At 42.4% G+C, this 27,516-nt stretch overlaps 1 protein-coding gene across 2 annotated transcripts in view; it reads left to right on the top strand.

The window, feature by feature from the left end:
- si:ch1073-358c10.1 (peptide methionine sulfoxide reductase MsrA 1) overlaps window positions 1-26,157 on the top strand; it is a 38,547-nt gene extending 12,390 nt beyond the window's left edge. For both annotated transcript variants that reach the window (XM_034231680.1, XM_034231679.1), the window contains 3 exons: window positions 487-591; window positions 10,870-10,976; window positions 24,901-26,157. In XM_034231680.1, the coding sequence (XP_034087571.1) occupies window positions 487-591; window positions 10,870-10,976; window positions 24,901-25,074 (386 nt within the window). In that variant the 3' untranslated portion in view covers window positions 25,075-26,157. The remainder of the gene's footprint in view (window positions 1-486; window positions 592-10,869; window positions 10,977-24,900) is intronic.
- Window positions 26,158-27,516: the final 1,359 nt, after the last annotated feature.

Genomic DNA, 27,516 nt, shown 5'->3' with positions numbered 1-27,516 from the left:
AAGCTAACACCTCTGTGTTTAGAATCTAAAAAATATATATGTTTGTGTTGAGGTGTGTAAATTCACCTTTTCTGCTTTGAATGAGTGTGTACTGGTGTGTTTGTGCACCCGCATGTGAGACCTAAAGCCTTCCCCGGTTTGAGAATGCCTGCAGGCAGCTTGTTGAAGCTTCGGGGTTCTGGCAGCTGCAGACTGGAGCGAGTGTCGGTGTGCTTTTGGCAACTTTTTCGCTATAAGCCTTAACCTTTACCGCGCCTTCTCTCTATCTGTACCTGTCTTTACCACTCTCTCCCCCCCCCCCCCCCCTCTGTGCCATAAAGGTGGATTCAACTTGAATGTCTTCTACCTGTGACGCTTGCACTCAATGACACCCACACAAAACACTCAAGGGTGCTATTCTGCAATCTTTTCGTTCCTAATCGTTTTCACCATGAAATGCATCATTGTTTTGTTTTTTAACGTCATACCTTGTGATTCTCCTTTTAGGTCTGACGGGTCACAATGAGGTGGTGAGGGTGGTCTACTCCCCGGAAGACGTTAGCCTGGAGGTACTACTTAAACGCTTTTGGGAAAAGCACGATCCCACACAAGGTAGCAACATGCAGATACACAAAAAAACAAAAATTCCCCCTAAAATAAGAGCCATCCCAAGGGTCACGGGGTGTATTAGAGCAGAAGGATGATGCCCAGACGTGTGGCTTCGTGTGCGTGGTGATGGGGGGAGGTCTCATGGGTGTAAGTCAATGCCAGACAGCGTTAATGTGTCTGAGATCCAACCATCCATGGAAAGACACACCAGCCTGGTGCGTGTTCTAACCATAACTGCAGAAAAACGCACTCTGTGTCGAGCATGTGCATGGCATGTACTTTACCTAATTTAACCTAGCTATTTTGCATTCACTTCATATAAGGGCTTTGACTGATGTGATAGTGATAATTCTAAATGTGGTATTTTTTTCTGGGTTGTAAAAAAAACTGGTTAAACTTTGCTGTGATAATTCAAAAATGTGCCAATTGTTTTTGACTCGGGTTTTTAACTCGGTTCTGATCCATATTCCTACTCTGAACATTGCATTGTCTTATCCAATCTCCAATTAAAAGACACATGGCTTTGCCTCACCCGTCTCTTAGAACCATCCCCCACCCCAAACCCCACTCAGAGGCGACAAGAACCCCATCCCCTATACCCCATCTCTTGATTCTCTTGCTTCTTGCTCTCTCTGCTCACTGGAGGAGGTGATGTAAGAACATTAATGCACCAGGAGGGTGTGTGTGTGTGTGCACGTGTGTGAGAGAGAGGGCGAATGGACAGGCAAAGAGGTACTCTGCTCACTCATATTCAATTCCGGGATGGGCATGACAAGTTGGGAAGAGATGGATCAAAGATTCATAGGCCTGACCTTCAGCCTTTAAACAGGCTCACACACACACACACACACACACACACACACACACGCACACACACACACACACACACACACACACACACACACACACACACACACACACACACACACACACACACTCACACACTCACACACACTCAGCTCTGTCATCTCTTTTGCATCTGTCATGGTTGTTTCTGCTACACCGTGTGACCTACATAAACCGAATGTCGGCCATGTTGTGCATCTACCGCAAAAAGCTCACGTATGAGGTGAATGTAGTCATGCACATTCAACGTCATCTGTTCTACTACAAGTGTGTTGAAATAAAAAAAGGCAAAGATGGAAGTTACTATTTAGGTCTATCCGAGACATCCACATCAACTCTATCAGAGGAGATTCTTCGGTTCACTGTGGCCAAGGGCAGAGACACGTCTTTCTACGGGCGAAGGCACAGGCAGAGCCGACGCGCCGAGGGGCAAAGGCAGTGAGGCCAGAAGAGAAGTCATGCATTTCCCCTGACTCACTGCCTTGTCTCATCTGATGTTTTATTAAAAGCATGCAGCTTATTGACTATGAACTTCATTATTATTTCATTGTTTTGCTACAGTTAAAGCCAGGCAACTTATTCCGAAATAACCACAAACTCCACTATACTTCTTCCTTTCTTTTTCTGGTAGTGTTACTCCTTGTGCGTGACTTAAATGTGAATCCCTGCCACTTCTCTCTTCTCCGATTCTGGGTTCACGTGTAGTAGAAACTCCTCTGATTTGACAAATGTGGCGTGGAGTGGTGGAAAGGGGCCCGCTGGCTGTGCCTTCACGCATGCTTAAGCTCCAATTTATTCTGTCCACCTTAGAGCCAGGCTTAAAAGAGAATGGAGAAATTAAGGAAGTTCTCTCCTTTCCCTTTCAACTGCAGGGATTCACCAGAGATCAACACATATGGAGACGAGCCTAGGAACATTAGGAAGTCTGTTTTCTCCTGACAAGATCAACACAGAGCCCATCCTGCTTTATATATACACTCTTATGTTGGAGTGCATGTGGAACTATCATGTGCAGATGCATATTCAGTTGCATGCATACTTCCTTTTTAATGCGTGTGTGTGTGTGTCTGAAAGTGTGTATGCACATGTGTGTGTATGTGTTTTGAGATCTGTGCCTCTCTGCTTTGCCTCAGTTCAAAAGGGTTTAGTCCCGACAACGTGATGTCGGGCTGCGTCGGCTCCACCAATCCCAGCCTGGATAGCAACATTAGCAGCCAATCAGAAACTCCCAGCAGCCTTTGCTGTGTGCCCTCTTTCCATATTCAGCAACACTAGTCTCAATCTGCTGGCTTCCCTGGGATGTTGCATAAAGACCCTCCCATTTTAACACGCTCCAAAATTATAAGTTTATTAAGTCTGCAAGTCTTCAGTAGCATACCTTCACACGTGTGTGCATGGAAACACTCGGAGCACAGAGGAACTCTCAACAGTCAAAGTGACATCTGCACGTCTGAGGGCAACAGCAGCTCCGTTTCATCGCTGGGGGTGAAGGGAAACATGATTTGATGTATTTAGATCACTGGTGAGATGCGAACCCATCTTGCTGTTCTTTCACACACTGCAGATCAATTGTGCACACATTTCCATACACGAGCATACTGTTCACTTCACATATGCACAAGTGCTCATTATGCCTACTCATAGACAGCTTTACTCCTTTGTGAGTTAATGCGAATAGGCACAACACACACAGAGGCTACACACAAGCGCATGTCAGTCGGTTTAATGGATACTTCCTTGTTGCAGAACACAGGCCCTGTTTCACTCCCTGTTCCCACTGTCCACATCGCTCCCAGTTGAGGATTGAAAGATCTTATCTTGCCACTTCTTTGCCCTGCCAACCACTCCATTCTCTCTTCTGCTTCTCCCCAAGTTACACCGCCACCCTTTTATCTGCTCCATAGAATGAACTCTGCTCCTTCTCTGGGATGTCCCCCTTCCTGTCCCAACTTTTTGCTTCTTTCCTTCATCAATTTTACACAATATTTCCCGCTCTCTTCCTGTCTTCCCTACCTCAACTGTCTCACCTGCACCTAAACCCACCCCCCCTTCACCCCCACCCCTGTCCTCTTTGCAACGGGCAAAGCAAGTGAGTGAGCAAGAGGCCCCGGAGCCCGTCAGAACATCCTCAGAGCAGCGCAGTGAGTCGACCGTTCCCCGAGGCCATTCGCTCATCACACAAACACACTCGCATCCACTCACTCCACTTTTATCTCTTAGTCACTCTCTCCTCCCTGCTCCTCATCCTCCCCCATCCTCCTTTTCCCTATTCGCCCATCTCTTCCCCCCACTCCGCCGCTCTTCTCCTAAACAACTGAGGCTTTTCCCTTCCTCTTTGTTTTCTACTCATCCCTTTCCCTCTCCTTTTACTTCCTCTTTCCACGTTCCCTCCATCCTCTCTATTTATTGAGGCCATGCAGTATTTATGGTGTAGGCTGATGATGATGCGTCAGGGAACAGCAAAAGACAAAAACACAAATGCACAGCCAAGATGGCCGAAGCGGCCGTTCTTCATTTGATAACGTTGGCACGTACATGCACGTTCACCCCTGTAGGTAGACTGCAGTCACACGGTAGAAAGGAGATATATTACAGGTATTTTAGGTGGTTAAGGACAATTCCAACATTTTCTCCATTTATGCTTTTTCCTTAAAAGTTGCCTTGTGTCGTTGCTGCTTAATGGTATATACTCTTCAGCAACAAAAATATCCTAACACATAGAATATAATAATGGCTTATCAGACATGCACACAGACGTGGTCGGATCAGAAAATAGAGATAAATCAAGCTGTCTTCCATCTGCCAAGTCACGCTGGTGGCAGTTACTTTCTGACAATTAAAATTAGCATGAATATTCCTTATATGATATCTTCACCCCAGCTGGCTGCGACACACGCCAATTCCCTGTTGGGGTACCCGCTGTGTCACTACATCCCTCAATTTAGGGATGCCCCCCCGCCATCTAAAGCCAAACCTCGCAGGAGGTGACCTTGACCTCTGACCTGTGACCTCTGCAACCCCCACACTTCTAACCCAACCACTTCCTCTCCGCTGGTTGGCTGAAAATGGCGTACTCATTACCAGGTGTCAGTTATTACGCCCTCACACACACTGACAGTCCTAATTTATGGAGATTGCGGCACGTGTGTGCACGCTGTGGGGGTTGAGTTATGCGTCTCTGTTTGAATATGTTGAAGATCTACGTTTTATAACTTGAACCTCTTTGTTATTTATTTAGTTTTGTTAGCTTAACATTATCAGCTTTTTTTGTGCATTTGTTCACATTGCATGGAAATTAAATATGCTTACAGATAAGAACATCATTCAAACAATATAGGAGAAATGGCATTGAAAGCGAGGGGGGGGGTGTTGGTAGAGATAAGAACGAAAGAGCAAAATACATGTTAGAAAAGAGGAAGATGGTTAAAAAAAAAATGTAAGCATCAGATTCTAACTTGAGCTTATAGTTGATTAGAGTCAGACACCTCTCCAACGGTGTTCTGCATTTTAATGATTGACACCAAATAACACACAAATGCAAGCGGAGCCTAAATATGTTCAGCATTCATTTCAATTTGTCAAAAATTGGGAGTCATTTGAGTGTTTATAAATTGAGTTGACATCTCACAAATTAATTTGAACTGTGATTAAAATATTTTTGCTCAGAAGTTAGATGTTTAAAATCAGTAGCGTTTTATAAAAACATTGCCTTCAGGGAAGTGAAACCAGCTTTTTACCGAAAATTGAGGATGTTATCGTATACTATTGTAGTGATCTGCAGCAATGCTCATTGGATAACATTTCTGTTGCATTCGAAATTATTATGTGATATGTACATTTGATTTAGAGACAGATCCTATTGATTGAAGCATGCATACATATACGTGCAGCATGTGGGGAAACTGCTAAGTATGATCCTTATATATATTTTTATAGCCAAACTTTAACATATGATATCAGATATGGGGAATTTAACTTCGGACTGATTTGAGTACAACAGTATAACAAGCTTTGTTAGGTTTAGATGCAACTAAAAATAAACAGCATAAGGGCCAGAGTCACAGTGCTCTGACAACATGCCCAGAACCATGAAGTGATCATGTTAGAGAGCACCGCTCCAGCAGAGAATAAAAAAGGCAGCCAAGTGGAGATATAACAGATTTAAAAAATACATGACTATAGTTACCGCAGTAATCTACATGATCTGCACCTAAGTCATGTATACAGGCACATGGTACTATTACCAAGGCACACACACAGTCCTACTGTTGGTTTAAGGGTGCCTTTGTATGTGTAGTGTCACCATCTGACAGCCAGCAGCGCATTGCCCTCTGTGTTGCCTTGTATGTTTGCATATGTCACATATTTACTCCCCTTAGATTATATATTCTGTGTTTGTGTGTGTTTGCACGTGCAGGCGAGTATGTGTGTGTCCACTGGGGATGCTCTCACCATCCCAACTCCGTACTCTGCCTCTGTCTCCAGCGCGTCAGGAGCAGCTTACATAAGAACAGGGCAAAAATAGCAGCTGAGAGGGGAGAGGAGGAGAGGGCTCTGCTGGCACGCACACAGTCGTAACGGGACCGCGGGGCACGGCACAACCCTGAGTACTATCACGCATAAACACACACACATGAGATGGAGGACTGCAGTTACCAGGCATTATATTTCTTTCTTATTTTTTCATTTGCGGTGTACTTTTTTTGACAGAATAGTAGAAATAACGATAGTTGGTCAGACTCCATCAGTGTAAAAAACACCAAATAATTCCCTGCTGATTTTTCATCTTGGGGGCAGGGTTTGGGTTTTATCTCTAGAACTGAAGTGCGTGAACAAGTATTACATTGTGTGACAGTGTAGGGAAAAGGATGTAGGGGGAGGCAAAAGGAGGTAAAATAACACGAAAAAAGAAACATCAGATTGTTCATTAGTGCTCACTCTGCTGCAGTCTAATTGGTACGTAATGCCAAGTGCAATAATTCCAAATTCACTTCAAATGTTTTTCCTTCAAGCTCAGAAGGATGCAAATAGTCACCAATTACGCAGAAACATCTTTTAATTGCGGACTCTGACAAAAGCCTAACTGCTGACATTTTTATTCTTTCCTCTCGGTAATTAAATGTTATTTTTTGCCTTACTTGCAACCTTTTTCTTGTTTTACATCTTCTTGAGTGCTGAGATAAAGTAGGAATAAAGTAGCTGAATGAAACAGAGGGAAAGGAGGGACGGTACATAGAGAGGTGGAGAGGTGAGGCTAATCTCAGCTCTTACAGTCGTTAACGGATGAAGGATCGTTGTGTAAAAAGACGCCCAGGAAGAATAAGCCCGGGTCAGGCCACCGCTTCTGTAGAGGGGCGTCACACGCATCGGTACATTGCTCTTGCTCTATGCCGCCTGATATTTCTGTCTCTTCTTCATCTTCTCCTTCCTCCTCTTTAGCGGTTCTTTACCAGCATCCCTTTTAATCTGATTACCGTCCATTCTTACTGTTAGATCTCCTTTTTTTTTTTTTAAGCCTGCAACTTAAAAACACAAGCTTGGCTTTGCTTAGTGCTTGCTTCTGTCACCACCCCTCGACACACACACACATATATATATATATATATATATATATTTATATACAGCGTGTATTAAAAATTAGTGAAAGGGAAATAAGGAAATAGCTAAAGACAAAAGTTGAGCGAGCACATTTTGCAGAAAGAATGAAGGTGGAGTTGGAAGTGGAAGATATGACAGGCTTTTATCCTCAACATGCTAGCAGGCACAAGCTGAGCTGTGCCATTTTCTGCCGGGGCTAGAAGAGATTTTACAGAGTTGCAAGAAATCTTAGCGGGTTTAAACGCAACAAGCACAAAAAAAGTATGCATGTACGTTTGTGTACGCAGGTTTGTGCATGAACGTCTGCTGGAGAGAGCACCCACTCCCTCTGAGACTTGAGACACGCCACCACCTCCCACTCTGTCTGATTTTAGCACTTGTGTTGACGGGGCTACTTTTACATTTTCTTATTTAGGGGGGTATATTAATTAATATTTTTGGCTTTGTGGGCGTAGGTCAGTGACCCCGAGAGGCGGTGTGTGTGTGTGTGCGCGTATGTGACCCGTAGCCCCTCCCCTTCTGTCCACCCCCCCATTACCCTCTGCTTTCAGAGGCAAGGCTCTCATGCATAATGCAGAGAGAACAGGGAGGCTCTCATTAATAATTACTGCCGCCTTTGATGGATGGAGAAAATAACGAAGGGGGCTGTTAAAAATGGAGAAAGCAAGAGAGAGACGGCGTAGGCATAAGGGGGGAATCTGAGTTTTTTGTTGGGTATTTGTTGCCGTTGTTTGACAATGCTTATGGGCATTGTTTTGGCCCTAGTAAAGACAAAACCTAGGATGATGTTTTGGGTGGTGTTAATATTTTGATTGGGGAGTAACTCCCTGTCTGACGGTGAAGGGCGTTCTTAAGATATGATTCATCTTAATGGTCTTTGTGTTGGAAGCAGCTATTACCACTCAAGGGTGTTTGTCTCTTGACTTTTCTTTGATATTCCATATCATTAACCATTTCTCTGTGATGTATTTGTTGTGTTTACTTTCTTATATGAGAAATGAAATGTCTACCTTTCCTGCAATGTAGAAAATTATTGCATGATATATGATATATAGGTTTTCCTCTCATGATTAACATGCATGATTTTTTTATATATGATCTTGCACATGTATACAGAAAATCGTTCCAGTTTGTGTGTGTTTGAGCTGGTCAGAACCTCGGGGTCAACAGGGAAGGTCATAGGGAGTAGTAAAGCCACAAGACTTCTGCCAGCCAGCCAATCAGATAAAAGGCTCTGGTGGAGAGCCAATGGCAGAGAGGCTCGGTGGCCTTTGATGGAGGGGCCACCATTAGCCTCATCACTGAACAACAGCGCTGGGGGCAAGATGGCCGACATCCAGCACTGCAGAGATGGAGAGAAAGAGGGTGAGGGTAGACATGGATGCAAAGACAGAGAGAGACAAATGAGAGAGTGGGTTGTACTGTGAATAGCACAATGTAGACAATACTTTTGGATTTAATTAAAAAAATATATGAAATAGTAGAATAAGAAATCCGATGTTTTAAGCCAAACCAGCAGCATGACCCTGTGGATGGCCATGGTGGTCGGTGGGTCTGTCCACCATTTTGGCTCAGAATAATATTTCTAGATGGATTGTCATAACGGACATTCAAGTGGCATTTGAATGATTCATTCTGAAGTGTTAGCATAAGGAACATTATACCTGCTTAACATCATCATATTAGCATTGTAACTGACATGGTAACTGGTTGAATTAATAGTTGTTGGGGCAAAGGAAGTTTGGGCAAACTAAGCCTCCTGTCAAATAATAATCGACCACAACATACACTTATTGCCTATGATTGCCAACAACGAAGGATGCAGACCTTACATAAACCTTATGTAATCTCAAACTCATCTCTCACTTGCCGCATACTTGAGACATTCAACTCTAGTCCTCGTAATGTAGCGCCAACTTAGCCTCCTGTTGTTTCCAGTTTAATTAAGAATACCACATAACAAACATAAACTAAACCTAATAATTAATACTAATGCAGGTTATGTTTGGCTGTTATTTCTGCTGTCACCTCCTGACGTTTGACTGCTCTTATTAGATCAGACATGCCTTCATGAAGTCTGGCAGCCAGTCAAATAAAACAAATGACAACCTCGGACCACGACATTGGTGAGCATGTCAAGACCTGGCCCTCTGGGCTTAAGTGGAGCTTCTTACAGCCACCAAGATAACTGTTGTAGTAAAGATCTTGTTACGGGACAAACAATGGGCTTGGGAAAGATGTGTGAAAGGTTTAGAACAGAGGAGAAAAATTAAGACAGAGATTGTGGAGAGGCTGGCAGTGCCATTCAGTATGAGGTGATGTAGATATCAGCTGGCTCACGGCTGCTATTTAAGATTTCAAAGGTAAATTGCACCGTAGAAAATACTTTAAAGAACGTAACAGGATTCTGGACAGAGACTGATATAAACACATTTGTTTAAGGGGTTACTCCATACAACATACTGTTTTATCATATTTGAACAACTCAACTATTTACTATTGTTGAGGACATTTTCAGTGAAGCAAATTCTCTGAGGCATTCAGTATGTGTCTGAGAGCGGGCTACGTCTGCTTGTCGGCTCTGATTTGAATGAAGACCAGATGAATACTTATAGCCATTATATCAGAACAGACTGTGGCACAGATTCATTGTGACACCATGATGGAAGGTAACATTTAATCTAAAGAGAACAAGATATGCAGATCACTGTGTCACTGTGTCGGCATCGTGTGCCTACAGCTTGTCAGTGAAAATCTGTTTTCACAGTATAACAAGAGAACATCATGGAAGATATTAACAGGTGTCACTTACAGTATGATCTTTGACTAAATGTCAAACATGTGAAAACGTATATGGGCAACAAACCTTTTTTCTGAGCTGATCTTACAGGAAAAAATACTTCGTCTGATGTGTAAAAAAAGGGAAAGCTTTTGCTAACATAGTCACAAAGTAAAAGTTTTTATTGGAAGATCAGAAGAAATGGACGCTAGGAGAACACAAATAGAGTTATACTGTTGCATAAAAGACACTGCATACAGTTTTGTTTTTAAAAGAGACAAGAAAATAGACTGCATATAAAAAAGTTCTTAGACAGAAGCAGTATCAGTTCCTCCATTGTTGTAGCCTTTCATATATACCACTGATCTTTGGAAATCACTGAAAAATAGACAAAGTTTGACCAACTTAAATGGCAGGGAAGACGGGGGGATCTGTTGTTTAAGTGAACTAAGCCACTTTTGCTGCAGGCAGAAAAGCAAAGCTGTAAAAGCTTTAAAGAAGAACACACACGGCTCATGACAGGAGGCCAACAATTAACTAAGACAAGGATTTAGAAGGATAGATGAAGAGAAGAATGACGCTTTTCAGTGAAGAGAAGAAACAAAGGCTGAGTGGGAGACCGAGTAAGAGAGATAAAGGCAAACCAAAGCTTGCCATGGAGAGGTCCACAGATGCCAGAGCTGCTCAGGAGTGTAGCCTCTGAAAAGCATAGATGTGCGGCTGTTTGGCCCCCTAATTAAGGTACACTAGGCTTGGGCCTCCTCCAAACACACTGATGTAAAGCTGATGAAAATTCTGACAATGCCACATAGAAGACAAAGAAGAAGGAAATATACCCACCTCCTAGAGCCCATACACCTACACACCGCAGGCCTCCCTAATGAAAGTCTAAATCTGCTGTGATCTCTGAATTCATTCGTCCTCATGAATTCAAGATGCAGGATGATGACATAATTGTGAAAACCTTTTAAATGCAAATTATATCTTGTGATATATAGGTGATTGTTGTAGTTTTGCTTATGTGTGGGGTGTCTTATTTTCCCTGTGTGTTTGTGCAGGTATGAGGCAGCAGAATGATCGAGGTACTCAATACCGTTCAGCCATTTACACATCCAACCCCACTCAACAGGATCTCGCATTGAAGAGCAAAGTGGCCTTCCAGCAGGTATAGTACAACACACACACACACACACACACACACACACACATACACACACACACACACACACACACACACACACACACACACACACACACACACACACACACACACACATGCATCAATACCTCACACATGTTTTCACTTATAAGCAAACCTGTGCCTGGAGTTTGAGCATCTGCTAAAAAGTGTGAATAATGGTTAAGAAAAAACTGTATTCTGTATAGCTTCCCCGATTAGTTGACTACTCAAAGAGTCGATCTATGGGAAACAAATCCCAGCTTTATTGAATGAATTTGGCATTCATTTTGAATGCCAAATGGCTTAAAATGCTCTTTTTAGCCCCTTCTAAATATTTCTGTTTGATATTATATTAAATTGAATATTTTTGGACATACAATATAAGAAAACACCTTGGACACTGGTCTTTAAAATGTCAGAAAATAGTAAATAAAATAAAAAATGTCATCAGAGTGTCTCAAATGATTTAGCCATTCTTTACAGATTACTCGATAATGAACATACTTGTTAGTTGCAGCACTTATTCACCGTTAAGGCTTCAGATAGACACTCTTCTTTAATGACTTTCAGCAGTAGGTTTTTGTGTTTTGTATCCTAACGGTAACTAAATGTGGAATAAGCATAACCTCCTTTTGTCATCTCAAAAATAGTTTTTCCGTTAAGCGTGGCTTGGCTGCAGTTTGGAGTTGTCCCAGTTATTTGAATAAGGATTCAAAGCCAGTCTCTGGAGTGGTGACCTCTCAGAGTTTGATGCTGTTTAGTCAAGCAACGCCACCTCAGTTGAGTTGATCCCAATCTACGTCCAATCGGTGACACCCTTTTTGTTTAACTTAAGAGAGGAAGAGGGTCAAGAGGTCATCAAAACTCATTTCTAAAGCTCGTCCTTTCAATGGCACACGCGTCGCCCTTTTGTTCTTTCATCCATCTGTCCGTCCGTCCATCTATTAGTCCATCTATCCATTGATCCCCGCATCACTTTTGGTCTGTTCGTCTCCCCTCGCTCAAAATGGTATTCATGGACAATCTGGAAGGGGGCAGAGGGGAGCAAATTATGATCGTCATGGTTACTTAGGGGTCACGGGGTCAGCAGTCACGGGCCACAGGGCTGCTCATGTTGCCATGGCGACAACCTCCCAACCTTGGCCTTGGGCTGGGGTCAGAGGTGAAAGAGGAGTGGCAGCTGAGACCCGGGGAGGAAAGAAAAAGAGGAAGGCAATCAGATCAGAGGGCCATGACTGACACACACACACACACACACACACACACACACACACACACACACACACACACACACACACACACACACACACACACCACACACACACACACACACACACACACACACACACACACACACACACACACACACACACACACACACGCGCACACACACACACACACACACACACACACACAGGTTTATTAGCCGTGGATATCACAGTCTTTACACACATAAAATCACATCTGGAGTGGATGTGGCAAATGTGAATTAAATTAAAGTGCATGCTTCATATATGCATTGCTGAAAACACGATTTGCAAATGTCAGGCCCAAATATGTTGATATCAAATGAAAATGCTGCAAATACATGTTGCCTTAAATACAGAATTTAATAAAATAGTTGCACTTTAAGTCAATTGTGTAGCTATGCTGGAGCTTGTAGCCATATTAAATTATCCTTATTATCAGAAAGGAGTTTGCTTCGTTCTCACTTAATTGAAGTTCTCACCAATGTTGTCATAAAAGTTTAGTTTTTCAATTATTTCTTGCCCCTGGAAAAAGCAGTTAATAAAATAATCTAACATTCTATAATATGTTATTTCATAAGAAGTTAGAATACCTAATCATTGTTTTTGTTAGTAAATATATTTTTGATATAAAAATCTGTTTAATAAACTTTGAAACTCAACTTTTAGACAATATATAAAATCTCCTGCAAAAGATCTGTAACAACTGAGGAAATTAAATCTGCTGATGACGATCCTGTGAAAATGTAAAAAAAAGGGAACACAAAAAGATTCACGGCTTTCATTAGCCCATCCATGATATTAGGTGAGATGAAGCTTACAATGCCCATGCATCAGTTTGCAAATATATGCTGTGTGATGAAAACATTAGAATTTAAGAGCAAAATATATTTGATTCAATTTTAAAATAAGATATCCATAGTGCCACTGACATTCCAATTGATGCCACCTGACCTTCCTTTTCTTTTTTAAAATGTCTTTATACGTCATTCCTAGCTAATAAATGTAGTAACTACACCATAAGCCTCAGTGTGAAAACCCACCAAATACAGCCAAGGGTTCCATGGGTTCATGTTACGGCACAAAAGAGGCTGTTATATCGAGCATTATCTTCTTGTCACCTTCATGCCAGGGAAAGGCTGAAACCATAACCCAGTTTGCAGCAGACGCTCTAAAAAACACACCCATTTACGAATATCCAGAGAACAAGCTCTCAGACTCGTCTCCCCTTCTCTCTCCCCCCAACGCTGCTGACACCACCGATCTGTCAACCACTTCAGTGGCACCCCAGTTTCATCTGAGGGCCACTGGGACATGCATCTTCTCAAAGCAGCTGACATGCTCTGAACCAAAATGGCAGCTTCCTGCCCTGAAATGGTTGGCTTGCCGCATTGATGCCGAGTCTCAAGAACGCCCCGGCTTGAAAATGGCATTTCTACAGAGGAAGGGCTTGGTTGTGTGTGTGAGAGGTTGTGTGTATATGTGTGTGTGTTTTTATCCTAAAAGGCCAACGCTCTCTTATCAGGAAAAGTGAGTGCATGTTCAGTAGAGTGACAAGAGTGAGTGGGTGGAGGCGATCCAAGACGATCGGAGATAAGACAGGCATCGCAAAATCCAGATTTCACCCCACTGCCAGCCCATGACTCACAAACACACTCGCATGTACGCAGACACACACGGAGACATACATTTGGCACATACACGCACAGCCCAATGAATAATTAACCCATACGAAGAGTCTCTTCTGCAGGGCTTTCAGTTTCTTAACTTCAGCATTGGGGGGGAGTGGGGGGTGGGTGAGGACGAGTGAGGCAGAAAAGCTTGTTTAAGCGCGAGAGCAGAGAGGGGGAGGAGAAGGAGGGGGAACGCAGAGGGGAGAGGAGAAGGGGGTTCTCTATAATGAAATTTGAAATTTGCAGAACATCAAAGGCTTCTGTAGCGAAGCCGCTGTGGCAGCAGAGCAGAGGAGGAGTGCATCTCTTTCTGTCTCCCCCGTCTCTTCCTCTCCCCTTCTCTCTTTTCTCTCTATCCCTCCCTCTCTCTTTGCTAAAATGTGTCTCCCCAGAGCTGGGTGAGGTGGGGCTGTTGGGGGTGAGTGGAGGGTGAGAGTGAAGGGATGGGAAGAGTTGATTAGGAGGAGAGTGCAGGGTGGGGGTGGGTTAGAGATGGTTTGGAGAAAGAAATGGATGAACGGGGCTTCTATTTATGTTTGTGTGTGTGTTAGAGAGCGAGAGGAGTGTGTGTGCATGTATGAACAATAGGTTTTATCGAGCCAGCGAGGATATTGCGTGTAAGGCCTTGGAGGGGTGAGTGTGGCCTCTGATAAGGCATCCTAACTTAATGAGCTTGAAAGGGGGGAAGCAGGGGGGGTGCACAGGGGTTCATATGATGGCTGGGAAAAGAAAAAAGGGGGATCGTTTGGGGCTAGATGTCTCGAGGTTGTTGAAACGGGGCATGGCATCAGCGAGTTTTGAAACCAGGCTTCAAGTCAAATGTCTCTTATTTTGAAAAGTCTTCAAAAGTCAGATTCGCCCTTCCACTCATCTCCCGCATTTTATGCCGTCTGCTTTAGATGAAAATGTTCTTGCTGCGGCGTACTCGTCGATCAGAAGACATCTAATAAGCGTAACCACAAGGCACTATTGGCTAAGAAATAACCCTTAATTAAAAAATGATAAGAAGTATGTTGTTCACAAATAACTTTTTCATTTCCAGGAGGTAAATGCCCATCCCTAAGTGAGATACTGATCTTTTAGATATTGAGTACAGTGCAGCCGAAACGTTAAAAAGGCGATCGCTCTTCTCGAGAATGCGGAGATGATCTTATGCAGGTTTGATTTTTTCGGTCTTCAGATGTTGAGCTACTTGTTGTCTGCCCTAGGGGAAAAAAATAACAACATAAAAAAAAACAACGTAGGAGCGCACCGCCTCGAGACTGAAGTGTGTGCATCCTCTCTGCCTCTCAAAATGTAGGAGTGTTGGCTTCCTCGCTCACAAAATGTAGGAGCGCTCGCTGAAGATTAGAGCCAAGCTAAAATGGATGCCTGACCTGACCTGAGGAGAAAGAGAGATGAACAGAGCAGGGCAGGGAAAAAACAAAACCTCTTCATCCTCTGTGCAGACACACAAAGGGAAAGCATGCCTTTTAGCTCGCTCACACAGTGATGTGCATGAATGTGTTACATACAAGGCGTTGAACAAGAACACTTTTATTACATTCTATCGTTCATACTTTTATCACCTCTTCACTACAGTGTGTTATCAGCCTCTGGATAATCTCCCATACTCTTCTTCATCACTTCCCTCCATCTCGCCCTGCGTGTCTCTGCACCATCTCTCTGTCTTCGTTCTCTCTCCATCACTCCCTCTCTCTCCCTGAGGGTCATCCAGGGCAAGCGTGGTGCTGCGGACGAGTCGATAAGTATCATGTCAGCCGACTTCATGTGTTTTCCGGCAGAGGCACGGTTATCTGTTTCCAGCATTTTACCGCCGAGCAGCTTTCAGTTCGGCAGTACTCAAAGTGTATTTACATTTTTTAGATGTTGAAGGGCTTTCGATGCTCCAGGTGTGCAGAGGCAGTGAGTTACATTTATTTAAGATTTGTGCAAATGAATTGCGGTACCATGCATACCATTTATTGTCTTTTGGCTTTACATTCTGAAAATGAAGAGATTTTGTACCTGAAGTGCTTTTATTTAAATACAACCTTGAGGTACTTACTATTTGTTTCTACTTGACGCTCTCTACATTTAATTGTTTATTTATTTATTTTACTACATTTTTGGCTTCTTAGTTAAAGATCAATATAGTCGATATGAAACGTGTGATCATCTTTTAAAATATGTTAAATATTATGCCATATTATAGATGAGAAAAGTATAAATAAGCAAATAAAATAAAGATTTTAAAATAGCTACATCCAGACCAGCTACAGCATTAAACACTGCTTACACAGCATTTGCATTAATAATTATAATTTATAACCCCCCAATAGTTCAATAACCTGTTTGCTTTTACAGGCAACATTTGATTCTCTAATAAGAACTTATGTACTGCAGTACAATAGTCAAAAATATATGCAGTATATATGCAGTATTTTTACATTGAGGATTTGCAATTTTGCTTGCAATAAAAGGTCTAAATACCTATTCCACTACTGCTAAACTATTATATTTGATTTGTGAGCCTTGCAAACGTGCTTCGGCATGACTGTACTTAATTAGGGTAATGCCAATAGAGCAAATTCAATTTGCAATCACATTTGCGAAGTCATCATCACCAAGACATTTTTTTATAAAAAGAGAGGAGAGGACCCAGATAAATGGTAAATGGCAGTAACCAGTAACGGAGTGGACTAACGAATGATTACATAAAATCACAGAATTGAGGTCATATCGCTCTTCAAATGTCTTCACCATGAGTCATCGGGTGTCACAAACTCTGTCAATGCGCGTCTCTTCCCCACCACTCTGCAGCCATAGGCCTTCCCAGGGAAAACACAGAGAGAGACAAGGCAGTGGGGTAGGAAGACAGGAGAGAGTACATTTTCCTCCTCCTCCTCCTTTTGCTCCTCCACCTCCACCCTCTCTCGGGGTGTCACGTCCTATTTGTGTCCTGAGGCCGTCTCTGGCGATGGTGATGGCGAGAGGGGCTCTCTCGCTTGGCTGGAGAGCGGGGAGGACTTGGTAGCACGAAGCGTGGTCTGTGCTCACATGGGAGAGAGTCAGCAGTGGAGAGTCAGAAAGGAGGAGAGAGAGAGATGCACCCGTTCAGCCATGCCTTTGACAGGGGAGTCTTTCCGACAGGCGTGAAGAAAGGAAGGGCTGACTGGGCTGAGTGAGCTCAGACCTCGACCCACACACACACAAACAAACCTGTTTTTGTCACTAAAGAGGACATTCCATTGACTTACATAGATTCCCTTGCGATTTAACCATAAGCAATGCATACATGCCTAACCCTAACATACCAAAAACCAACCCCAACATTTTACGGTTCACCTCGTTTGGACCCATTTGTTGTCATCAAATTGGATGTGAGTTCCAATAATGTGGCTCTGTGACTTGATTTGTGTCCCCACCGTAAAATTTCGCACACAAACACACCCTAACTATACCTAACGTGTTCTGTATTCATGATCCTCTTTTTCCATCCTCATGCACACTCACACATATACAAAAACACATATGAACACATTTCTCCCCCTCTATGTAGCCATCATTTATACGTCAGCGGCAATCGAAATGCTTAACTTAAGGACATCTCGGTTTTCTCTCCTCCATCTTTGCTGTATTCTACACTGAACATTCTTCCATCCATTCCTCTGCTGCAGTGTGAGAGAGGGAGAGTGAAGCCACATAAGGTTATACACAGTGGCGTGACGCTATGCATTCTGATTTATAGATCTAAAATGGCCGCCGTGTTGTGACTGCTGTACAGGGCTGGATGGAGAACGAGAAAGGGGTGTCAGGGTGGGGGTGTATGAAAAGCAGACCTTTTCCTTGGACATTGTGTTCTCCTCACACGAAACGTCCTCTGCCCTAGAGGCTTTACAGTGGTTTGGTGATGATGAGTGGTTAATTAGGCCATCACGTACAAAGCTGCCTTGCTTGTGTCGACTGGTTTACTACAATGGTGTTGGATATGGGCAATAAAACATGGGTTCTTCTGTGTCAGACTGCACAAAGTGTGTATTTTAAAAGGTAAACATTTCCGTGCTTGTGTTCTGGCTGCAGTTTGGTTTGAGGATGTTGGTTCTTTCCTGCGGGGAGTTTAGAGCCCTCACATTGTAGCGGCAGCTCTGAGGACGTAGAGGTCAGCCGCTGCCTCAGCCTCTCTGTGGGGCGCACAGCTTTGATTTACTGACTCCACTGCATCTCCTCACACACACACAGACACACACATCTAGTGCCACACTGCCTCCATGTGGACAGAATTATACACTACCAAGCTGCCCTTACCTGGCATTATTCCCTCCTATATACTTGTGGTAATCCTTATTTGACGTCTTCTTAGATGTAAAGCTTTTTCTGTACATATCATTTATTTGGTTTGTCTGTTCAGCATTAGTAAAAGATGGGATGCCCCTGCGTAGCATGCTTATGGTTTATTTGGTTTGAACTCAGAGCGAGAAACAGCAAATCTGTATTATTTACCTTGCAAATATAAATGAGTAAAAGGTTAGTAGTGTATTTCTAAATGAATGGTCTACTAATGCAAGGATGGATTTATCAATTAGATATCATTTTTAAGCAAAGACCACGGCTTCTGTTTTTTCAGCTTCTCAAATGTGAGAAACTCATGATAGGGATTTCTCACTAGTTACTAGAATAAATAACTCCTCCAATCCAATTAAAATGACCTGAAGTTTGATTTATAATCTAAATAATTGTAATAATCTTCACTGATTGTTTAACAGTTAAGATCTAAAAAATGGAAGAGTTCACCATGTAATCAATTGTCTCGTGTGAGCTAAACAATTAAGGAAAAATCATAAACAAATGCAGAAGCTTACATACAAGTGTCACTGAATGGTTTCTTCAGTATGGAAGTCATGTAATGGATATGCTCTGGTCTTCGTAAAAATGCTTTTTGAGGCTTGTTTTGATCCAATTCTTTCTAATCACTTTTCTTCAGGATTGTCAGGCCTATGTATTTTCCTTTAAAACTTCATTCAACTTGGTCACTTGGGGAAAGAAGAACACCTTTAACAAGACAGTCACCTGTTTCCATTGTATGTAGTTGCGAACAGAGACTCCCTTTTTAGGAAATATCTGACTTTTTAGGTGCTCAATGTTCCACTTTGTTCACATTACATTGCATTTAGATGACGCTTTTATCCAAAGCGACTCACAATAAGTGCGTTCGACCAGGAAGACACAACCTTGAAGAAAACAGAATCATATAAGTACATCAGGTTTCATAGAGCCAAACATTTCAAGTGCTACTCAACTGTCTATAGATAAGCCAGTCCTTTATTAGTATATAAGTGCTTTGTTAGTAATTCTTTGTTAGTAATTATTAGTTCTATCGCTCAAAGTGGAGTCGAAAGAGATGAGTTTTCAGTCTGCGCCGGAAGATGTGCAGGCTTTCTGCTGTCCTGATGTCAATGGGGAGCTCATTCCACCATTTTGGAGCCAGGATAGCAAACCCACGTGTTTTTTCTGATGGGAACTTGGGTCCCCCTCGCAGCGAGGGTGCAGCGAGTCGTTTGACTGATGCAGAGCGTAGTGCACGCCAGAGTTCCCGTTAGCCGGTAATTACCGGACTATGACCGGTAAAATATGCTGAAGACCGGCAAATCTAAATCTCTCCGGTCAAAGTGTCCGGTCAAAAATAATTTCCCCTTAGCGCAATACCGCATCAGTTGCGCAACTTGCGCCACTTATGTGACAGACAAAAGAGTGTGTGACAGACAAGAATAGTCAATTCTAATGTCTAACACTTACGGCCCCTACACACGGCGGTGTGCGTTGCCGCTTCAACGCTTCTGCCCATTCACTTTGAATGGGGTGACGTCACGATTCGCCGAACTGCATTGTGGGAGCAAAGCGTAGCTGTTCTCGCGGTGCTCGCTGCAAAAGTAGAGCAATGTTCTACTTTTGACGCCTCGACGGAGGCGTCAGCCAATCAAATCCCGCTTATGCAAATCTGCCAGTACAAGCGCTAGCCAATCAAACCGCGTGTATGCCAGACCGCAGTTCATTTCCTCATATGCCAAAAAATGGAAGAGAAAATAATCGTAGCGGTAGGGAATAACCCGGTGCTTTATGATCAGTCTCTGTTCACCTACCGGGATACAAACCAGAGGAGCCAGGCATGGAGGGAGGTGGCAGAGACAGTGGATGAAACTGGTAGGTTTTCGCCTGTTTGGGGAGTTTATATCCAGTGTACTTCGTTTGAATGGACAGCTAGCAGGCAAAGACAGTATTTAGCCAGCATGGAATGTTGCGTAAAATAGCACCATAGGCATTAATGTAATAAATGTTCATCATATAAAGTGTGACATGTAAAACCTTTTATGCAATTGACAGGAGAGATTCATGTGATTGGTTGTTGGTCGCGTTGCTCGACCAACAACGCGACCAACAACCAATCACATGAATGTCCCTCCCCGGACATACAAAGCAAAGCATTCATGCTACATCCATGCTGGCTAAATATACTGTCTATGCTTGCTAGCTGTCCATTCAAACGAAGTACACTGGATATAAACTCCCCAAACAGGCGAACACCTACCAGTTTCACCCACTGTCTCTGCCACCTCCCCCCATGCCTGGCTCCTCCGGTTTGTATCCCTGTATGTAAAGAGGGACTGGTCATATAGTACCGCCACGATCATTTTCTCCTCCATTTTTTGACATATGGGAAATAACTGCGGTCTGGCTCTCCCAACATACACGCGGTTTGATTGGCTAGCGCTTGTAATGTCAGATTTGCATACGCGGGATTTGATTGGCTGACGCCTCCGTCGAGGCGGCAAAAGTAGAACATTGCTCTACTTTTGCAGCGAGCACCGCGAGATAAGCTACGCTTTGCTCCCACAATGCAGTTCGGCGAATCGTGACGTCACCCCATTCAAAGTGAATGGGCAGAAGCGTTGAAGCGGCAACGCACGCTGCCGTGTGTAGGCTCCGTTACGGCCCGTCCACACAGCGGCGTGCGTTGAAGCTTCCAACGCTTCTGCCCATTCACTTTGAATGGGGTGACGTCACTTTTAGCCGAACTGCATCGTGGGAAGCGACGCGGAGCATTGCTGGCGTGGCTCGCTGCAAAAGTTGAGCAATGTTCAACTTTTGACGCCTCGGCAGAAGCGTCAGCCAATCGAATCATATGCCAGTACAAGCTCTAGCCAATCAAACCGCTGCTTGTGTGTCAGGGGCGGGAGATTCATGTGATTGGTTGTTGGTCGAGTGTCAGACACGCAAGCGTCAACAACGCACGCCGCTTTGTGGACGGGCCGTTAATGTGGAGAAAGAGATGGGTTGATTGTGCGTTGATCTGTTGGTAATGTATGGGCATAGATATGTCTCATAATTATTTGTGTGAACATAAAAATAATTTGTGTGTAAATATGTGATTTGTAAATTTAAAACAACATCCACAAATGCATTTAAAATATTTGCAAACTCACAAATACATTTGCAAGTGTAAAACGGATCTGCAAATACGCTAAATATGTTCACAAATTAAAAAAAGATCTGTGAATATCTCTTTAACATTTACACCTTTCGATCAGGCATTTGTGAATCCATTTTGTATTTGTGGACCAAAAATGCGCTTGCGGATCTCAAATCTCTGTTCGCGGATCGTCTTTTTACACACACGGAATTTTGAGACATATTTTCCGCCGGTCTCGGCTAAAATCTACTCGTGTCACTCGGTTATTTTCGGAAACCACGTGATGGCCCGCTGTTGACGACATTTCCGCATGATTTCAAAGTAAGAGCATGATGGTTTGTTTAATGCTCTGTTTTTGTATTATAATGAACAGCGGAACGTTAGATGCATTCTTCATCACCATCACCATCATCATCATGTTATAGTGATACAGTTAGTTTGTGTTATAGGTTCAATATAGCATATATCGAGCACTTTCGTTGATGTTGAAGTGCAGGCTATACGCCACTTTCGGATCCCGGGGGAGCAGCTGGCAGCGAAACAGCCCAGATAAAACTCTTTCTTCATTGTTTGTTGTGTATTCAGTCAAGCGGGTCGAAGTTACAAAGCACTTCACATCTTATTAATCGGCCTAATTGTACCTTACCAGTGCAGTAATAAAGTAATCTGTAGAAAAGCACCGTATTTAGGTCAGGGTTATGGTGATAAAGAATGCATCTAACGTTCCGCTGTTCATTATAATACAAAAACAGAGCATTAAACAAACCATCATGCTCTTACTTTGAAATCATGCAGAAATGTCGTCAACAGCGGGCCATCACGTGGTTTCCGAAAATAACCGAGTGACACGAGTAGATTTTAGCCGAGACCGGCGGAAAATATGTCTCAAAATTCCGTGTGTGTAAAAAGACGATCCGCGAACAGAGATTTGAGATCCGTGAACAGAGATTTGAGATCCGCAAGCGCATTTTTGGTCCACAAATACAAAATGGATTCACAAATGCCTGATCGAAAGGTGTAAATGTTAAAGAGATATTCACAGATCTTTTTTTAATTTGTGAACATATTTAGCGTATTTGCAGATCCGTTTTACACTTGCAAATGTATTTGTGAGTTTGCAAATATTTTAAATGCATTTGTGGATGTTGTTTTACATTTACAAATCACATATTTACACACAAATTATTTTTATGTTCACACAAATAATTATGAGACATATCTATGCCCATAGTAATGCCTCGGGGTTCCGGTGGGCATGTAAACACATGCATAATGCTGCGCTATACTTTGCGGCCTCACCCAGTTGAGCGACGCTTATTGTTTAGGTGTCTTATAATAAGCAGGTAGTCCTATCATTAGCTAGAACTAGCTGGATCTGATCGATATGGACATAAACGCGAGTAAAGTCTAATATGACGGGAGAGAGAGATCAGCTGCTGCTGACGAGTCGATACGCAGCTCTGCATGATCACATGCAGCGGTGAGCGGAACAAAACACACTTCAGCTTAGAATATCACACTTAGCTATTTTAATGACCTCTCAAACTACCTAAACTAGTTATAGATATGTTTAGTTTTACTGTCGGGTCACTCATCACTGATCCGCGAGCTGCATGATACTGACGGGCTGTCAGTAGAGGGGGAGAGCGCTCCGTTTATTATTCCCGTGTTATTATATAAATTACTGTACACTTTTGAATAATGTAGTTATCTACTATAATTATGTTTAATATTGAATCATATCAATTTGTTTTAAAGCTCAATAAATAACAAAGAAGACCTTTGACCGGCACTTTTCAAATTTTGTCCGGAAGATTTAAACTTTAACGGACATGTTGACCGGCGAAAAAATATTCTAACGGGAACTCTGGTGCACGCGCTGGGGTGTACGGTTTAACCATGTCCTGGATGTAGGAAGGGCCAGATCCATTCGCAGCATGGTATTCATGTTTTTGTTATGCTCTGGTCTTCGTAAAAATGCTTGTTTTGATTCAATTATTTCTAATCATTTTTCTTCAGGATTGCCAGGCCTATGTATTTTTCTTTAAAACTTCATTCATTTTTTCCTTGGTCACTTGGGGAAAGAAGAACACCTTGAACAAGACAGTCACCTGTTTCCATTGTATGTAGTTGCGAACAGAGACTCCCTTTTTAGGAAATATCTGACAAGCCTTTTTTTTTTCGAGAGAGAGGAGGATACCGCTGTGGATTATTTTTGCCTCAAAGTTAAAACCTACTTACCTGTGCATGTTAAGTTTTAAATCAAACTACCTAGGAAAACATCGCTTGAACCACCTCCAGACATCCATTGTCATCCTTGCAGCATTTTAGGAACTTTAATTATTCATTTGAAAATGCTTTATCCTGTTTTTTTTCTTCAGTTTTGGCTCCCGGTAAAAAAAATAAACAATGACCAGTGACGGAAGTCCTTAAAGAAGATGACTACAATGATGAATTTGGTGGTCCCACGCATCAAACTCAGTCTTTTGTTAACGTTTTAATTGAGAGACCCCTAGTGGTGGAAAATAACATATTGTGCATTCAAGCAGAATGGAGAATGCCTGAATTTCTCCAACAGTATCCATGACAGCATAATAGACAGCGAGTGGTGTATACAGCAGCTGATAAGAACCGGTTGAACCCGGGTTGGATATATTCAGCTCCTGTTTCATGATGCTTGCTGAACCTTGCCAATCGACGCCCCCATAGAGCAGAGCGCCTCGCTGCTGCACACAGTTCTGAGGTGCTGCACGCTACATGCAACCTACTTGTTGTCCTCAGACACTCCCGGTACATCTCATACTTGTTGTTTTGTAATCTCTCAGGTGCACTGATTTAAAGAGGACTGAGTGCTTGTGTTATTAGATGGAGAAAACCACTCGGCTCAGCAGGTATTTGATATGTCTGTCAGAAGTGTTTAAAGTGTGCGTGTGTGTCTATGTGAACGAGGTTGCTCTTTCTAGTGCGTTTGAAGCCCTTTCCTCGAGGTGTTTAGAAAAGTGTAAGTATGAAAGTGTCTTAAGGAGTTCTCAAAGAGAGCGGATGCTCTTTGATGCTTTGTCCCACAGAGAGGGGCTTAGACGCAAGTTGAAATACTGAAAGAAAAATATGTTCTTTTCTTCTGTCACTCAATCACCCTGCTTTCTAGCTAAGGAGCAAAAACTCTTTACTGTATTTGTGAGAGCTATTGAAAGTTCACATTTACTACACTGCAGAATAAAACAACCATTTAAAGAGTTATGTTCATTTTGAGGGAGATACAGAGAAAGTAATGCTCAATGTATGTCAGCGGTGTGGTGATGGAAACTGCCCAGAGAACACATGAAGCATACGAGGAAATACCAGGAATGTTTTTATCACATAGATGTCTATCTGAGGGGTTTTAACCTTTAAAAGCACTGCTGTATTTCAAGTAGTTATGTATCTCATCAGATGAACAACCTTAGTTATAGTTTATTTGAAATGCATTCTGCACCTTTTTCATTTTTCCTTCTTTAGTTTTGCATTAACTGTTGTGGGTTTTGTTTGTTTTTTGTCTCTAGGAGCTGGATAAAAAAGGCTACGGTCCCATCACCACAGAGATTCTGGAGGGGCAGCAGTTTTACTACGCTGAGGACCATCACCAGCAGTACCTGAAAAAGGTACCGAAAGGCTACTGTGGCCTCAAAGGCACCGGAGTGTCCTGCCCCATCGGAGCCAGGAAGGATGAATTATAGAAATGTGTGGTGAGAGAGAAATGAGGAGAATTTATGAGGCTGTTTTTCACATAAAAATGTTCAGCCTTAATCTCATTTAGTTTCAAAAGTATCCATAGTTAAAAATATGTCCTTTTGGCATATGTATTAGTATTAATAACAAACATAATAACCTATTAGTCAGATTGTTAATACATCAAAAGGCCACAGGGATTTTTTCAATAAGAGTTTCAGTTTTGTTTCTACAAAGCAGTCTTGTCAGCTATGTAAAAACAATAATGTGTAAAATCTATTTGAACACTTAAAAGGTATTTAACTCTGTGTTGTTGTTGCTTTTAATTAAGTCGGAAAAAGACAAATAGCTTAAAACAAGGACAAATGAATTGGACACAGATATAACATAAACATTTAACTACTTTGCACAGATGTAAAAATATATATACATACAAACACAATAGTCTGCACTGTTCTCTATACAGTACAAACACGAGAGCAATGTCAGACTTTTGCATTTGACATCAAATGCATTTAAACAGTATTAAAAGACAATATGAAGGTAAATGAAAACAGGGAAATACACTTGAAGTATCAATGCAGCTGTGGCAGTCATGTTTGACTGCAGCAACAGTCAGCTTCCACAAGGTGGCGATGTTCCTCAAAGAACACAGTAAAGCCCCATCAGTGTTTTACTTAGCTGAGAAACCACGAAACCAACACTTTCTCTTCCAAAGTTGGTTCATTGGAAGAAAATAAACCTACCTCAGCGGTTTTATTATCCAGTAACCTATTATGTTTACATCCATCTTAAATCTTGAACACTATGAACATGTTTAGACTTTACTGTCAGATTTCTTGAATATACCGTCTAATACAATCAGCTTTTTAAAAGGCAAACCAGCATATCTTTTTTAACACACTGTTTTTTATATTACTTTGAAAAGCTGTTAGAAACAAGTTTACATTGACCAAGACAGACTGAACACTGCTTGTCTCACTTATATATACATATGTACAGCACTTTGGCTCGACCAAAAATCGTTTATAAATGTGCTATATAAATAAAACTTGATTTGATTTGATATAAATAAAGTACATCTTATCCAACCTTCTGTTATCATGCACATGCTCGTTTGTGTTCTTGTTTTCATGTGTGCATGTGTCTGCCCCTGCGGCTATATATATTTAAATATAAACCACTGTTTCGTTTATTTCTGCCCCTTTTCTGCCTTGTTTGAGAAGGGACCCTACCAACGAGGGACACATGGGTATGACTCATTGATGCACATTTGGAAATCACTCATTCTGGATTGCAGAATGAGACACTAGTAGCACTAATGTATGCTATATGTTACACACTTTGCTTCACTCAACTTCCAGAAAACCCAGAAAAAGTCCTATTATATGATTACGCATCAGAGAGGAACAAGTCATTACTGTGTGGAGTTATTTGTATTATCAGTCTATTTAAAAAAATTAAGTCCTACTCATCGTTAAGACACCAAAATACAGATGATATCTAGAAAAAGCTTTTTGGTCGACCGCAGCAGTGTGATTCACCCCGCTCTCGTTTTTCCCCCTCCCTCTCTGCTATCTTTCTTTCTCTGTCTGTGTGTATGTGTCACATCCTGACACCTGTGTGTAGGTGTGGACCAGGGCACAGGTGCAGGTGCAACCTCTCAGGGCCTATTTTAGTATTGGGACAGATATTTGTTTGCATGTGTCTGCATGCAGCAGCAGCCGTGTGTGTGTGTGTGTGTGTGTGTGTCAGGGCATGTGAAGCTGTGGCTTGCTTGATCGAACCGCGTTGAGTGGTATGTGGTCGGGCCAGTTAGCTGTTTTCCAGCTCCCGCCTATACTATTTTGTTTTGTCGAGTGTGCGAGAGGAGATAACCTTTTAATAAAGTGATCTTCATTTCCTCGGCTTTAAAGAGAGGATGGCTTAAAAAGCTTTGATTTTTTCTGCCATCTGAAATAATGTTAACAAGACGTTATGTTGATTTCTGCTGCTTTACAGAGAAGGCGTTAAATCCATTATATCTAGGGAGAGATTTTCTGTGGAAAAGGACCATGTTTAGTGCAGACACATAAAACGACTTTAAGAAGTAGTTGCATGAGTAAGTGTATGTTTTCTGTGTATTCCTTTGTTATAGGTTAAAATGGGGCATGGAAATGCATGGTACTCTCATATACGCATCCATACACAAACACAGTGAGGCCGGGCAGGACAGGAACCAGGCTGTGTATGCCCTTCAGACAGAGCCTATTGTCTGCAGATGGGCCTTTAATGGCGCCACAGCTGGCCACAAAGAGCATACCGCTATGCCTCTCACTGGCCTATCTCACCCTGAAGAAAGGAGGCAGCTCACGGGCACACGTACACCACTGTGAACATGCATGTAACATCTTATTCCACCCTTAGAATAATGCATTTTCCTTCTTGTCTAATTATATCCACGTTAGAAC

This window comes from Gymnodraco acuticeps, unplaced genomic scaffold, assembly GCF_902827175.1.
Source record: "Gymnodraco acuticeps unplaced genomic scaffold, fGymAcu1.1, whole genome shotgun sequence".
Taxonomy (NCBI): Eukaryota; Metazoa; Chordata; class Actinopteri; order Perciformes; family Bathydraconidae; genus Gymnodraco; species Gymnodraco acuticeps.
This window is presented reverse-complemented; position numbering and strand designations above follow the sequence as displayed.